Source organism: Branchiostoma floridae, chromosome 9 (assembly GCF_000003815.2).
Source record: "Branchiostoma floridae strain S238N-H82 chromosome 9, Bfl_VNyyK, whole genome shotgun sequence".
Lineage (NCBI taxonomy): Eukaryota > Metazoa > Chordata > Leptocardii > Amphioxiformes > Branchiostomatidae > Branchiostoma > Branchiostoma floridae.
The window spans coordinates 4,195,249-4,208,306 of NC_049987.1; the positions used below are offsets into that span (position 1 = coordinate 4,195,249).

General features: G+C 42.3%; 2 protein-coding genes across 6 annotated transcripts in view; one reads left to right on the top strand and one right to left on the bottom strand.

The window, feature by feature from the left end:
• The window catches only part of LOC118422794 (coiled-coil domain-containing protein 174-like), a 49,895-nt gene that overhangs the window by 23,321 nt on the left and 13,516 nt on the right, over nt 1-13,058 (top strand). Inside the window, exon 11 of one of the 5 annotated variants that reach the window (XM_035830556.1) lies at nt 660-1,605. The exons of the other annotated variants lie outside the window; for them this stretch is intronic. Coding sequence (XP_035686449.1) covers nt 660-1,189 — 530 coding nt within the window. The 3' untranslated portion in view covers nt 1,190-1,605. Of the gene's footprint in view, nt 1-659; nt 1,606-13,058 lie in introns of those variants that run through there. 5 annotated transcript variants of the gene reach the window in all.
• On the bottom strand, nt 9,679-11,856 carry LOC118422796 (ribonucleoside-diphosphate reductase small chain-like). The gene has a single exon (XM_035830562.1). The coding sequence runs from the start codon at nt 10,737-10,739 to the stop codon at nt 9,702-9,704; it is 1,038 nt and encodes a 345-aa protein (XP_035686455.1). The 5' UTR covers nt 10,740-11,856; the 3' UTR covers nt 9,679-9,701.

Genomic DNA, 13,058 nt, shown 5'->3' on the forward strand with positions numbered 1-13,058 from the left:
ACCGCCATCCTTTAGCTTGATGCCCCTAAATGCCCTCTGCTTAGAGACAACGGATATAGGTTACCCTGCGGATAAAGGTGAATTATCGTTACCTCTTCATCACCAATCTTGAACACATCTTGAGCTGGTTAGATTCAAATTGATGATGAGTTACAAATTTCATTGTCAATTCTTTTTGGTCTAAAATTGAATTTGATCCCTGGCAAACATCCCATTGAAAATCCTACTTAAGATTTGAAAACAGTGTTCTCAGGAAAATTGGGTGACATTAGGACTTGTAGGGATGATGTTGAAAACAGCAGTGTATGTCTGAATACCGGGTAGTGAATAGTTGTTGTTCAATTTTGCAGCCTCAATGTTGACTTATTTTTCTTCTTGCCTGGAGCCAAAAATCAATTGAGATGTGAATTTTCCCATCTTGCGTATACACATGGGTTTGCATGGGGGATCCTTTGTTTGCATGGGGAATTCATGGAATAAAAATTTGGTCTTTCTCAGAAAATCACACCACCTTCTAGCATTGAGTTCCCTTTAAATACAGACTGCAGTGTATTTTTACTCTCTATATAAATATGTACAATCACGTTTATATAGAATGCTTTTTATGTGCATTACGCAACCTTCATTCTGTTAAATGACAGTTTGTTCTTATCCTTCAGAAAAAAAATTTCCGTGGATCAAAACAAAGGAAGAACTGGAAGATGAGAGGCCGTCAGAATTCGCACCACCAAAGGAGTACTACGAATCATCCCCATCCAAACAGCAAGCTCTGGCACAGAAGCAGAAAATTCCTTGGAAAAAGAAACCAGCAACAGCAACTAATGCTAATATGGATAGAACATCTGAATCATCTTCACAAGAAACAACTATGACCCAGCCAACACAACAACCCCCACAGCCAACAATACAATATCCCCCTTTCCCTCCTCCTCCCCCCACAATGCATGGTGTATTTCCCCCACCATTTATGCAAGGTTGGCCTCCCTACCCCCCACCTCCACCACCTATGCCCTTTGACCCTTCAACTTTACCAGGTAACCCAAACCCGTCACCATATGCCGCTGCTTCAAGTTTCGCTTCAAATACGACGAGTCAGGCGGAAACAACACCTCGGACTTCTACTAATTCCGCCTCTCAACATGACACATTGGATAGCGCCCTTTCATATTTCAGAAAAAATGCCAACTGAGAATTTGGAAATGTAACATGACCATAATTCTGCTTTGGCCACGATTCTTCATGTTTCCTAACATGTTACCTAACCAGTACCATTTAGTGACTTTCACTGCTTTTGTTTAATGTAATTCTAGTCTCAGGCCAGTCAGCTAAGATTGTGCGTTGTATTATGTCAATGAAGGTTAGACATTCAGGAATAAGATGCAAAAGATACATGAGCTCAAGAAGCTAGATTAGCTTTGGGTCAGATTCATAAGTACCTTTTACGAGTCACTGACAAAAGGTAGTTGATACTACCAAAAACATCATACCGTTTGGAAAACTATTCAGTTGCCTGTGTAACTGTTACCATACATACTGGTAAGATTGTGTGACGTATGTAACATGTACTATGTAAAATTGTAATAAACCGTACAAAGTGTCACAGAATTCAGTGGTTCGACTATTAGTTTATTGGAGTCAAACTGCTCTAGCCATGTAAAATGTTACAGCTACTCTTCCAAGACTACAGTTCTTAGCAACCACCTGGCCATTACGACCGAAAATTTCCCCCTTTGACGTAAGCATTAAGCGACCTCTTCACAATGACCACCTGGTCAACGTAACTGCGACCGCCAAAACTTGGGACCAAATCCCTTAACAACCGTGTCATTTTCAAATCTTGAGGTGTCATGCATTTTCAATGATAACTAGGGTGATTTTGTGCCGAATTTGGCCAGTTTGTGTCGGATTTTGACTACCATTACGATATTATGTTTTTAAAAAATATGGCTGCGGATGCACGTGCGTGTGCTTGCAATTTGCCATTAAACACAACGGAAACCATTCAAACTATGCATCGGGTATGTTTTGCACTGTCCCCCGAGTGGTCGTCTTGGGCAGGTTTGACTGTACCTACTTTAGATTCAGATGTATTTCAATAAAGGGTGCCAAGGGTATAGAAACTGGTTTTCTCTATAACTCCCTGACTAATATGGCACTATCCCAGGGGAAATGATATGTTACCTGACCAACCCTAGCCTTTTTCTGAGATCACTCCTCCAAAGGGCATAAAATGTTCGATCTGACAGCTGAGTGACAGTGATTCAAGAAAGAATTCCAAATTTTCAGACTTCCACTATATTTATCTGTCAGAAGATGTAGTAAACATTGCACTTCTTTGTTCAGTTTTGTAACATACTTGCTGTATACAATATTAATGTGCAATGTGATCTACTATGACCCAAAAGGGAGCCCTTTAATGCAAATTCATAACAAATAAAGAAACAGGAAAATTATACAAACATGGGATTGAACAAACGACAAATTATTTATTATACAAAATAAAGTATCCATCAATTCAAGGTCAATAAATGATACAAAGATCTTAGGCAAACTCAAAAGAATAACAGGATTGGTCTATTGTTTTCCAAACAGTGTTTTTACAGTACCAGTAAAAGTATTTTGTATCATAATCTCATGTCTTCATTCCTCATCGGGACAGGGTTGACTATGTGGACTCCTTGGGCCGGTCCCGCAGCTGTATGAAGAAAGACTTAGCCACTTTACAGGACATGGACAGGAAATTGGGACCGGAGCACAGGTACGGTTTTGAGTCAAGGGTTTTGTATATATTTTTTTAAGCAAGTTGTCAAACTGCTAATGTTAGGGATGTCCCTGTAGCTCAACTGGTAGCAGCCTCATAGTTGAGCTCCTGGTTCCAATGAGTTGGTAAAGGGGGACCCCAGTTTATCTATACAATATTGTTAATATTATAAAACTGATACTTCAGGCATACCATCCTGCAATTTACAAATGATGTGTTAAGCAATAGATTTCCCTATAGCAAGAGGGACACAGTCATTCTGTAAAAAAAGTTCATATATATGCAGCATTTTGGTTCTAACTACTCAACCTCTGTTCCATCTGTTCCTCAAGCTCAAAGTAGAAAATTGCTTTTGAGTAATCACCAAGGTCTCTACAGGCAGTGCACAGATTGTTAAGTACAACTGCAATGTTAGGATGTGCAGTGTTCTCACCATAGATAGGCTGCATCATCTGTAGTGACTGTTCATAATATATGATTGCCTTTCTATGATCACCAAGGTTCCTCCAGGCACCACCCAAGTTGTTAAGTGTGTTTGCTATGCCAGGATGTGCAGTGTCCTCACCATAGATAATCCTGTTCATCTGTAGTGATTGTTCATAGTAGCTAATGGCCTTTCTGTGATCACCGAGGTTCCTCCAGGCGACACCCAAGTTGTTAAGTGAGTCTGCAATGTCAGGATGTTCAGTATCCTCACCATAGGTAATCCTCTTCATCTGTAGTGATTGTTCATAGTAGCTAATGGCCTTTCTGTGATCACCGAGGTTCCTCCAGGCGACACCCAAGTTGTTAAGTGAGTCTGCAATGTCAGGATGTTCAGTATCCTCACCATAGATAATCCTCTTCATCTGTAGTGATTGTTCATAGTAGCTGATGGCCTTTCTGTTATCACCAAGGTAATTCCAGGCACCACCCAAGTTGTTAAGTGTGTTTGCAATGTCAGGATGTGTAGTATCCTCACCATAGATAATCCTCTTCATCTGTAGTGATTGTTCATAGTAGCTGATAGCCTTTCTGTGATCACCAAGGTTACTCCAGGCGACACCCAAATTGTTAAGTGAGTCTGCAATGTCAGGATGTGCAGTGTCCTCACCATAGATAATCCTGTTCATCTGTAGTGATTCTTCATAGTAGCTGATGGCCTTTCTGCGATCACCAAGGGTCCTCCAGGCACTACCCAAGTTGTTAAGTGACTTTGCAATGTCAGGATGTGCAGTGTTCTCACCATAGATAATCCGCCTCCTCTGTAGTGATTGTTCATAGTAGCTGATGGCCTTCCTGTGATCACCAAGGTAACTCCAGGCGGCACCCAAGTTGTTAAGTGAGTCTGCAATGTCAGGATGTGCAGTATCCTCACCATAGATAATCCTGTTCATCTTTAGTGATTGTTCATAGTAGTTGATGGCCTTTCTGTGATCACCAAGGTGACTCCAGACGGCACCCAAGTTGTTAAGTGAGTCTGCAAAGGCAGGATGTGCAGTATCCTCACCATAGATAATCCTCTTCATCTGTAGTGATTGTTCATAGTAGCTGATGGCCTTTCTGTGATCACCAAGGGTCCTGTGGGCGACACCCAAGTTGCTAAGTGAGTTTGCAATGGCAGGATGTGCAGTGTTCTCACCATAGATAATCCTGTTCATCTGTAGTGATTGTTCATAGTAGCTGATGGCCTTTCTGTGATCACCAAGGTAACTCCAGGCACCACCCAAGTTGTTAAGTGAGTCTGCAATGTCAGGATGTGCAGTGTTCTCACCATAGATAATCCGCCTCATCTGTAGTGATTGTTCATAGTAGCTGATGGCCTTTCTGTGATCACCAAGGTCCGTCCAGGCATTACCCAAGTTGTTAAGTGAGTCTGCAATGTTAGGACGTGCTGTGTTATCACCATAGATAATCCTCTTCATCTGTAGTGACTGTTCATAGAAGCTGATGGCCTTTCTGTGATCACCAAGGTCACTCCAGGCGGCACCCAGGTTATTCATTAAATCTGCAATGGCAGGATGTGCAGTGCCCTCCCCATAGATATGGTGCACTGTCTGCAGTGACTGCTCAAAATAACTAACAGCCTTTCTATGATCACCAAGTTTCACCCAAGTGTAACCTAAGGCAGAGAGTGCATTGGCTACATCAATGTGTGGGGTGTTTTCACCATATGTTGATATTTTATTCCGAAGTGTTTCTTCTTTGCACGTCACAGAACTTTGGTAATCACATAGACTTTCGTACACCTCTGCTTTCAGTTCTGAAGAGTTGTCAAACAAAATGGTCTGATTTTTCTGTGACTGGCTATTGCTCAGTTGTGAGATGACTTTCTTTAATGGCCTTGCCGTGTAATAGTATCTCATGAGCTGCTGTCTATTTGAGAAGTAAAATACTTTCTTCAGTTTTGCCCCAATGTCAGTATCTCTCGCTATTGATGATAAGGCTGACATGTTTTCCACCTGACCATGATTGTTCATGTATGTCCGCAGCCTCATTTCTGCTGAGATACTGACCATCACCATCAAGTGATGTGCGTTCTCAGCATTGACGACCCCGCCGTTTTTAAGCTCCTGAATAGTCTCCCAGATTGTGGTCGGTTGTATGTTATGAAGTAGCGCCCAACACGACACTGCAAGGCTTGAAAAACGATACACTTCTTTCTTTACGTTCAACAGACTTGCACTTAGACCTTTGATTTGAAATGTTGGCACATTCTCATTAAGTATAGTGTTTGCCATTACCAATTTGAAAGGAATTGTCCCCTTATTTACTTGAAGTTGCTGAGTACAAAGAGACATGTGGTCATCGACCAAGCCCTGTTCTCCTGTGATCAAAGACACATTTCCCAGGATACTAGCAAGGTGGTAGCCTTTCTTCGAATGGAACGTTATGTCGTCTTTAAGCACCTTGGTCATATTGCTTGGTGTGTGGATAAGTCCTGTGCTGTTACTACCCCTGCCCAGTGGAGTCTTACATGCATGTGGCATGGCTCCATCAAACGAAAACCCACGTGGTGTAACAGAGTCATAGTACCAGCTGTCTAATGGGTCCCCTGAGAAGAAATTATTTAGAGACTTAATCCCCATGGCTGGGAGAATGGTTTCTCCCAGATTGATCACTTTGAGGTGCAGATAATGTGTGAGGTTGCGGAAATACTTAGCATTATGTTCTGTTTCCCCCTCTATCAAAATAGCAAATTCCAGATCAGAGTACGGAGTTACCAACCCTGTGGCTTGTGAACCCAGGCCTATCATGGCATACTTACAGGGAGGGGGGCCCATAATCTCTATACATTCATCTACAAGCCCAGCTATGAATGTTTTTCTTTGATGAACAATAGTCTCAAACAGTATCTTGATTGCTTCCACTCTCTTCTTCTCCACTTCTCTTAACTTAGGGTCATCTTCATCAAGGCTGTACGGATCTATTTCCTCATCGATCCTTTTCATTTCTCTCTCCGCACAGTCACGATCCTCTTTCAACATCAATTTATGTTTCTCTGTATCATCGATGTGTCCCTTTTGTTCAATATCCAGCACATGCTTAACAAATGATTGGGTTATGGCCTGGATTGCTTTCTCGATGTCTTCTCTTTTCGATCTTACCAGTGCTGCATTACAGAGTGCAGCAGCCTTGGTGAAATCACCTCCGTCTTTTGACTGGATTCCTCTCTTGAGATAGACTTCGCCCAACCTGACAGGGGCTCTGCCTCTGTATTATGTTGACCTGAAACAAAAGATAAAGAAAAATTTTTAATTGGACTCTGACTTGTCTTCGTCTGTTCGACAAACCTAAAAAAAATTCCACATAAAAATTTAGATGATTTTTTATGCGTCCCTTCACGCACACTTGTGGCATCGTTGAATGTAACAGTAACAGTTATTACCTTTGCTTTCCTCCAGATACATATACTTGAGGCACAGGTACAATGGTTAAAGTTTTGAGTATCACTTCTTATTGCATTGCAACTTTTGTTTGAAATGCCTGGATGGCATAGCCTGGGTACCACCCAAAAAGTAGTTCGCTCCGGCGTTCATTATATACTATATACAGTCGCTTCTAGGTCTGACATTCATTATACACTATATACAGTCGCTTCTCTGTGTTTCTGTCTGGGAACGCTGACCATCTTAACGTCATGGAATCGTCCAAATTTTGGCGCTGATTGGTCCCCACATATTCATTAGCAAATTATGGAATGGGTTCAAGCGCTCGTTCGAACCAGTGTTCCAATACCAGAAAAGCCCCCGTCCCCTTGCACATGCGGGCGCTGGCCTGTTGTCATCGTCGAAAGTCGGAAGTGCTCTAGAACCCATTCCCTGCTTCGCTCATTAACTGACGTTAGCACCAAACAGTTTGAATGTGCATGCCTGCAGACGGATAGCAGAAGCAAACAAAGGAGCGAACTACTATCCGGATGGTACCAAGGCTATGGATGGCAGTGATAGAGGCGAGAAATATTTAGAGGCCATATCCATACTGTATACAAAGTGCTGTTCATCAATGCAATTTTTTTCAAAGATCTCGCAATTTCTATAGATTAAAAATCATTACACTCTTTGGACTAACGTTATGTCTACAGAATACAACACGGGGTATTCTGTATCGCCCAATGTACTTGTATGGCCCGACTGCAGGTAGGATTGCCCGAAGGCCGGAGGGCGATCCGACCCACGGGAGGGCTGGGACTGAGGGCGATACGGAATACCCTGTGTTGTATTTTATTTATATGTCAAGTACCCAAGAAAACCTAAGTTATTTGCAAAAAAGATGTGACATAAACTGCACATGGCGTCAACAACTTCGTCAATTCAAACAAATGAATTGGGCAAAGGAACAAAACAGTTGTTCGAATTTTCGACAATTGTGCAATTAAGCGAGTCGAGTCGTTCAAATTGAACTATGGAGCCCCGAACCGTACTGTAAAATATAGATCAGTCGGAGCACCGATATGGAACATACTGTAGATATATACTGGGTATGATATAAAAATACTTACCTTTGACATGAACAGACTTGAGTGCAGCTGCAAAGCTTTTTTCTGCTCTGTCTAGGTCCCCTGTCTGTAGGGCCTTGGAACCTTCCTGCAGATGGTCTTCATATGTTCTATGTTTATAAGAAGAATATCATAATTAATATGCATTTTGAAAATCTATTTCAAAATGTATTTTCTTGGTGATACTTTTAAATCAGCTATCAATATTACAATAAAACAGAATACTGTAACATAAAATTGCTAAAAATGCAAAGAAATTGATATTTCAGATTTCAACTTTGCTTATTGTTGTAAATGTATATTATATTAGATGTACTGTTACTGTATTTGATTATATGTAACTAACCTCAAACTTTCATCATCTCCCAGTGGTGTGATATCTGTGACTTTACTCTCTTCTGAAGCATCACTATTATTTAATGTCTTTCAATAGTTTTGAACACCAATTTTGTTTGCTGCCTCCATTAAACTGTGCAAAACATGCAAAAGATAGAGATCAACGTAGTCAATTTTGAAGCTAAGTCAGGGCTCTAGCCAGCGTCTGTTTTTCTGTTAATTGACGGAAATTTGCTGCGTGTGACGGAAAAATTTTAAAACCAAACCTTGACGGACAAAAATCCTTGGTGGAAGCTACAGGCGGCTTGGGGACGCCGTCCACGGCCGTAAAAGCCACACATGCACTGTTTGTTTTGCTATTGTTATTATTGTTGACGAAGTGTGTCGGCGCCCTTTTGCATACAATAATCTCATTTAAAAAAACGTTTTTCAAGGTCTCAGTTCAGTCTCTGTAACTCCTGGAATAGTATCTTCGTGACAATGGGAATTGGCTGACAGAAAAAAAATTTCGAGCTGGCTAGAGCCCTGAGCTAAGTGTAAGGTATCTCCACCTTTGTATGTCTGGATGGAGTTGAACATCCTGAGTAACATCAGGCTTTCTGATGTTCCCAAACTGGTGTCCGGCGGTGGGTCGTCTTTCTCTCGAGCTCATTTTTGATCCTTTTGATGTTGAGTGCTGCAAGATAATTATTTTGATTCACAATTGTCAGCAATTTTTATGCCTTGCACTCCACTACAACGTGTATACTTTATGTTATTAATATATATAGAAAATACATGTATGTTAATCTTTTGGTAAGTCATGCTCTTTTTTTGCATTAATTCTACACTTATTGTATGCTGTATACCAGATCTTTACACATTTGATGAGTGAGGCACACACAGCCTTAACACAGCAGGAAAATCTCCTGGCCAATGGGTCTAATTATAAATAACATTTTTGTGGCAGTAGTGTACACTGGTCTTGGTCTTCTCTAAATCCTTGCACAATCATAGATTGGCTGATGGCTTATCCAATGTTACGGTAAATTTTCAGGAAAAAAACTTAAGATATCCTTGAGATAGCATTACGCTCATACACTCTCAGAGTGTATCATTTTGACATGTGATTATGACAACTACTATATATTGTAACTAATCTATCTCACCATAGTAGTATAGTAGGGACAGGATGAGTCCCATTATTCTGGCGGTGCAAGGTGGTGCAGGTCAAAGGTCATCGCCTGCCGATATTATTTATTCAGGTATAGCAGGTCAGAGGTCAAATATGATTTATTCAGGCGGCGCAAGTGTAAGGTCAGATATTATGTATTCAGGCGGAGCAGGTCATAGGTCACATATTATTTATTCAGGCGGAGCAAGTGAAAGGTCAGATATTATTTATTCAGGCGGAGCAAGTGAAAGGTCAGATATTATTTATTCAGGTAGAGCAGGTCAGGGGTCGGTCAGATATTATGTATTCAGGCGGAGCAAGGTAACTATGACAACCCCACCCCACCCCAAATGAACCTCCCCCTCTCCAATCGTGAATGACATACCCTTATTTGGCCTGGTTCTAAGTCTCTGTGGTATAAAATAAAGATGACAATGACCGTTTGATTTTTTCCGTTCTTTTATTCTCTACTTTTAAAAGTCAGCATCCAACGTGAACTTTTGCTGTTCAGAGGAGGACATCACGCCCATCTTCTGGTACTCCCCCACCCTCTTCTCAAAGAAGTTGGTCTTTCCCTCCAGAGAAATGTTCTCCATGAAGTCAAAGGGGTTCTCGCTGTTGTAAAGCTTACTGCACATGAGTTCCCCCAGCAGCCTATCTGCGACAAATTCGATGTACTGTTTCATCAGGTCTTGATTAATCCCAATCAGCCTCACGGGAAGAGCTTCCGTCAGGAACTCTTGCTCAATCTTAACAGCATCGTCGATAATCTGGTGAATGCGCTCCTCACTAGGCTTATTGATCAGATAGCTGACCATAAGACAGGCAAAGTCGGCGTGCAGACCCTCGTCTCTACTGATCAGCTCATTAGAGAAAGTCAGCCCCGGCATGAGCCCTCTTTTCCTCAACCAGAAAATTGCTGCGAAGGCCCCGGAGAAAAATATCCCTTCCACAGCGGCAAACGCAACCACACGATCCCCAAAAGTGCTTTTCTCGTCTCCACTCCATCTAAGGGCCCAGTCAGCCTTCTTCTTTACACAAGGTATGGTCTCAATGGCACTGAACAGATGCTCTCTCTCATGCGGATCCTTCACGTAGGTGTCGATTAAGAGACTGTACATTTCAGAATGAATGTTCTCAATGGCAATCTGGAAGCCATAGAAGCACCTTACCTCAGTCACCTGCACCTCTTTGGTGAATCTCTCTACCAGATTTTCATTCACGATACCGTCACTAGCTGCAAAAAACGCCAGGACGTGTTTGATAAAGTGTTTTTCGTTGTCATTCAGACTCTCCCAATTCTCCAAGTCCTTAGAGAGATCAACTTCCTCCGTTGTCCAGAATGATGCTACGGCCTTCTTGTACATGTGCCAGATGTCGCGGTATTGGATGGGAAAAATGACGAAGCGTCTGGAGTTTTCACGCAGTAGGGGCTCACACTGCATCTCTCGGTCTACAGAGACCTTCAGTGCGGACTCGTTAGGCTTCGGTGGCTGCGCTGGAAGCATCATGCGGCGGTTCTGTTAGCAAAAAAAGGAAGACCTTTTATCTGGTCTGTCACCATGTATTTGCATATTTACATTTGCTTCAGACGAGTCGGTACTCTGATTGGTCCAGATATACAGAGTTTAGGGGGGATACGTAATTTCTTAGCTCAAGTCGGGGTGAAACAAAGGTCAGCCTGAAGGGGTCGCATAATCCGGGCGGCTTCATCGTTATATGTCACATACTAATGAACCTATTTGAACGTAAAGGTAAGTATCACGTGTGAACATATGCCATGCACATACATGCATTGAATCATTGCTTTGGAGTCGCTATACGTCTTGCTCCGGAGTAGCTCCGGAGTAGGTATTGCGATAGGTATTGTGTTGTTCTGAATTATTCTTTTGTCGGTAGCGTTATGATTATCCTTTTTATCTGCATCCCTTCTAGTTCATATCCCTGCGGTATCATCGAGTGCATATTTCCACCGACCGTTGGTTGCTTCTCACGGCATAAACAATGCCTATTTTACGTCTTTTGTTTCAATTCGGGAACCGTCTTTGATCGTGGTCTGGTCTTAAGGGTGGTCGCGGCGTTTATCTTTCTGAGAACGGCACTGATTGATGACTTACCGTCTTTCCCACCAACTCTGTTATGATATCACCATGGTTACACGTACACATCCCTATGGGGGTACCAACTCATCAGTTGTTGAAAGGGCCGAACAGATCTATTCCCACGCCGAAAACAATGCCCTGATAATTGTGCCTTCTTTCCCACCAACTCTGTTATGATATCACCATGGTTACACGTACACATCCCTACGGGGGTACCAACTCATCAGTTGCTGAAAGGGCCGACAATGAATATAAGATCTGTTCCCACGCCGAAAACAATACCCTCATAATTGTGCCTTTTGTCTTCGTGCTTCGTCCCAGACGCCGTGCATATTTTCCGGGATGTGGGGGAAACCCCTGACACCACCTATTGTTCTAGATCTCTATAAAACTCTAAGAGCCAGGGCGAAATTTAGTTGACCATCGGCGTGGGAACTGCGAGGACGTCTCGGCTCTACTGATATCTCTCTTCTGCGCCGGCCACCTCCGCAAGCTGGACAGCCATCGCCCGGTAAGTCTGTCATCATGTTTTCTTTAAGTCTTTCCTCTTGCAACCATAGACCGAAAGAGGCTAACAGTCTTTAGGCCGATACATGCTTTGAGGGTTGTGTTGTTGTTTGTATATTGACCAAAGAGCTCGATTAGGTGGACGCAACTTTGTTGGACGTATAGACTAGTATTGGAAAACGGCTTTTCTGTCCGTTGTTTTAACATGTCGCTTTAGTTTGGGGCACTGTCTCAAGAGAGAAGGACCCGGGGTTGTGAAGTTTTGTCCCTCTAACCAAAATTTATTGTTCGACCAAAGCAAGGAATGAAGAATCGCTCAAATAGACAAAAGTTGTTTGCAACCCGGGTAAAACTAGAATATATGTTACTGTATTTTCTCTGCATCAAAACGTGTTTTGAATCAAAACGTGTTTTGAAAAAAAAAAAAAAACTGTTGCAAAGGTTGTACCAGGTCATTTTTGTTTAGCTTTCGTGTGGAGTATCGTGTTATGTTTGACACTAGGGGATTCGTGTGAGAACGTTACGAAAACTCTTGCTGTTGTTGTTGTGTCATGTTTGTAGTAAATTTCTTTAAGTAAAAAAAATACGCCCTAGATTATGTGATACGCTTTATGTTATGTCGAATGCTACCTATGTCATTACCAACTTTGAAACGTAACAGTACGTGTGTCACAGTTTTGTACCGAAAGTTTTCGCCGCTACCAAAACAAGTATTCGACCGGCAAAAAAACGATTTTGTTCGTTTACAAAGAGCACCGAACCCCTTTCTTTGTCATGGAATACTGATGAGTGTGCGGTCGTCGTTCTAACAAAAGCACTGGAGTGTTGTACAAATTCAGCGTTTCAAACAAAGCTTTGTATGTTCTTTCAGAACCCAGCAATGATCAAGAGTACAGTCAACTAGTCATGGCGTTTACTTGTGAAACGTGCGGAAAAACCTTTGCCCAAAAACGTAGTCTCACCCGTCACCAAAAGTCCCACGACACCACGACCTACCTCTGCGAGATCTGCGACCGTCTAACCTATAAACCTATAACCGTCTCGACAGTTTTAAGCGTCATCAAAAGCAGCACGACCCGACCGCACCCACGCACGAGTGCGATTTTTGCGGCAAAAAGTTTTCTAGACGAGACAGCCTACTTCAACATCGGCGGCTGCACGAGAAACCCAGGCCGGCACCCACGTTTTGGTGCCGACCGTGTAACGTGGCGTTTGACACGC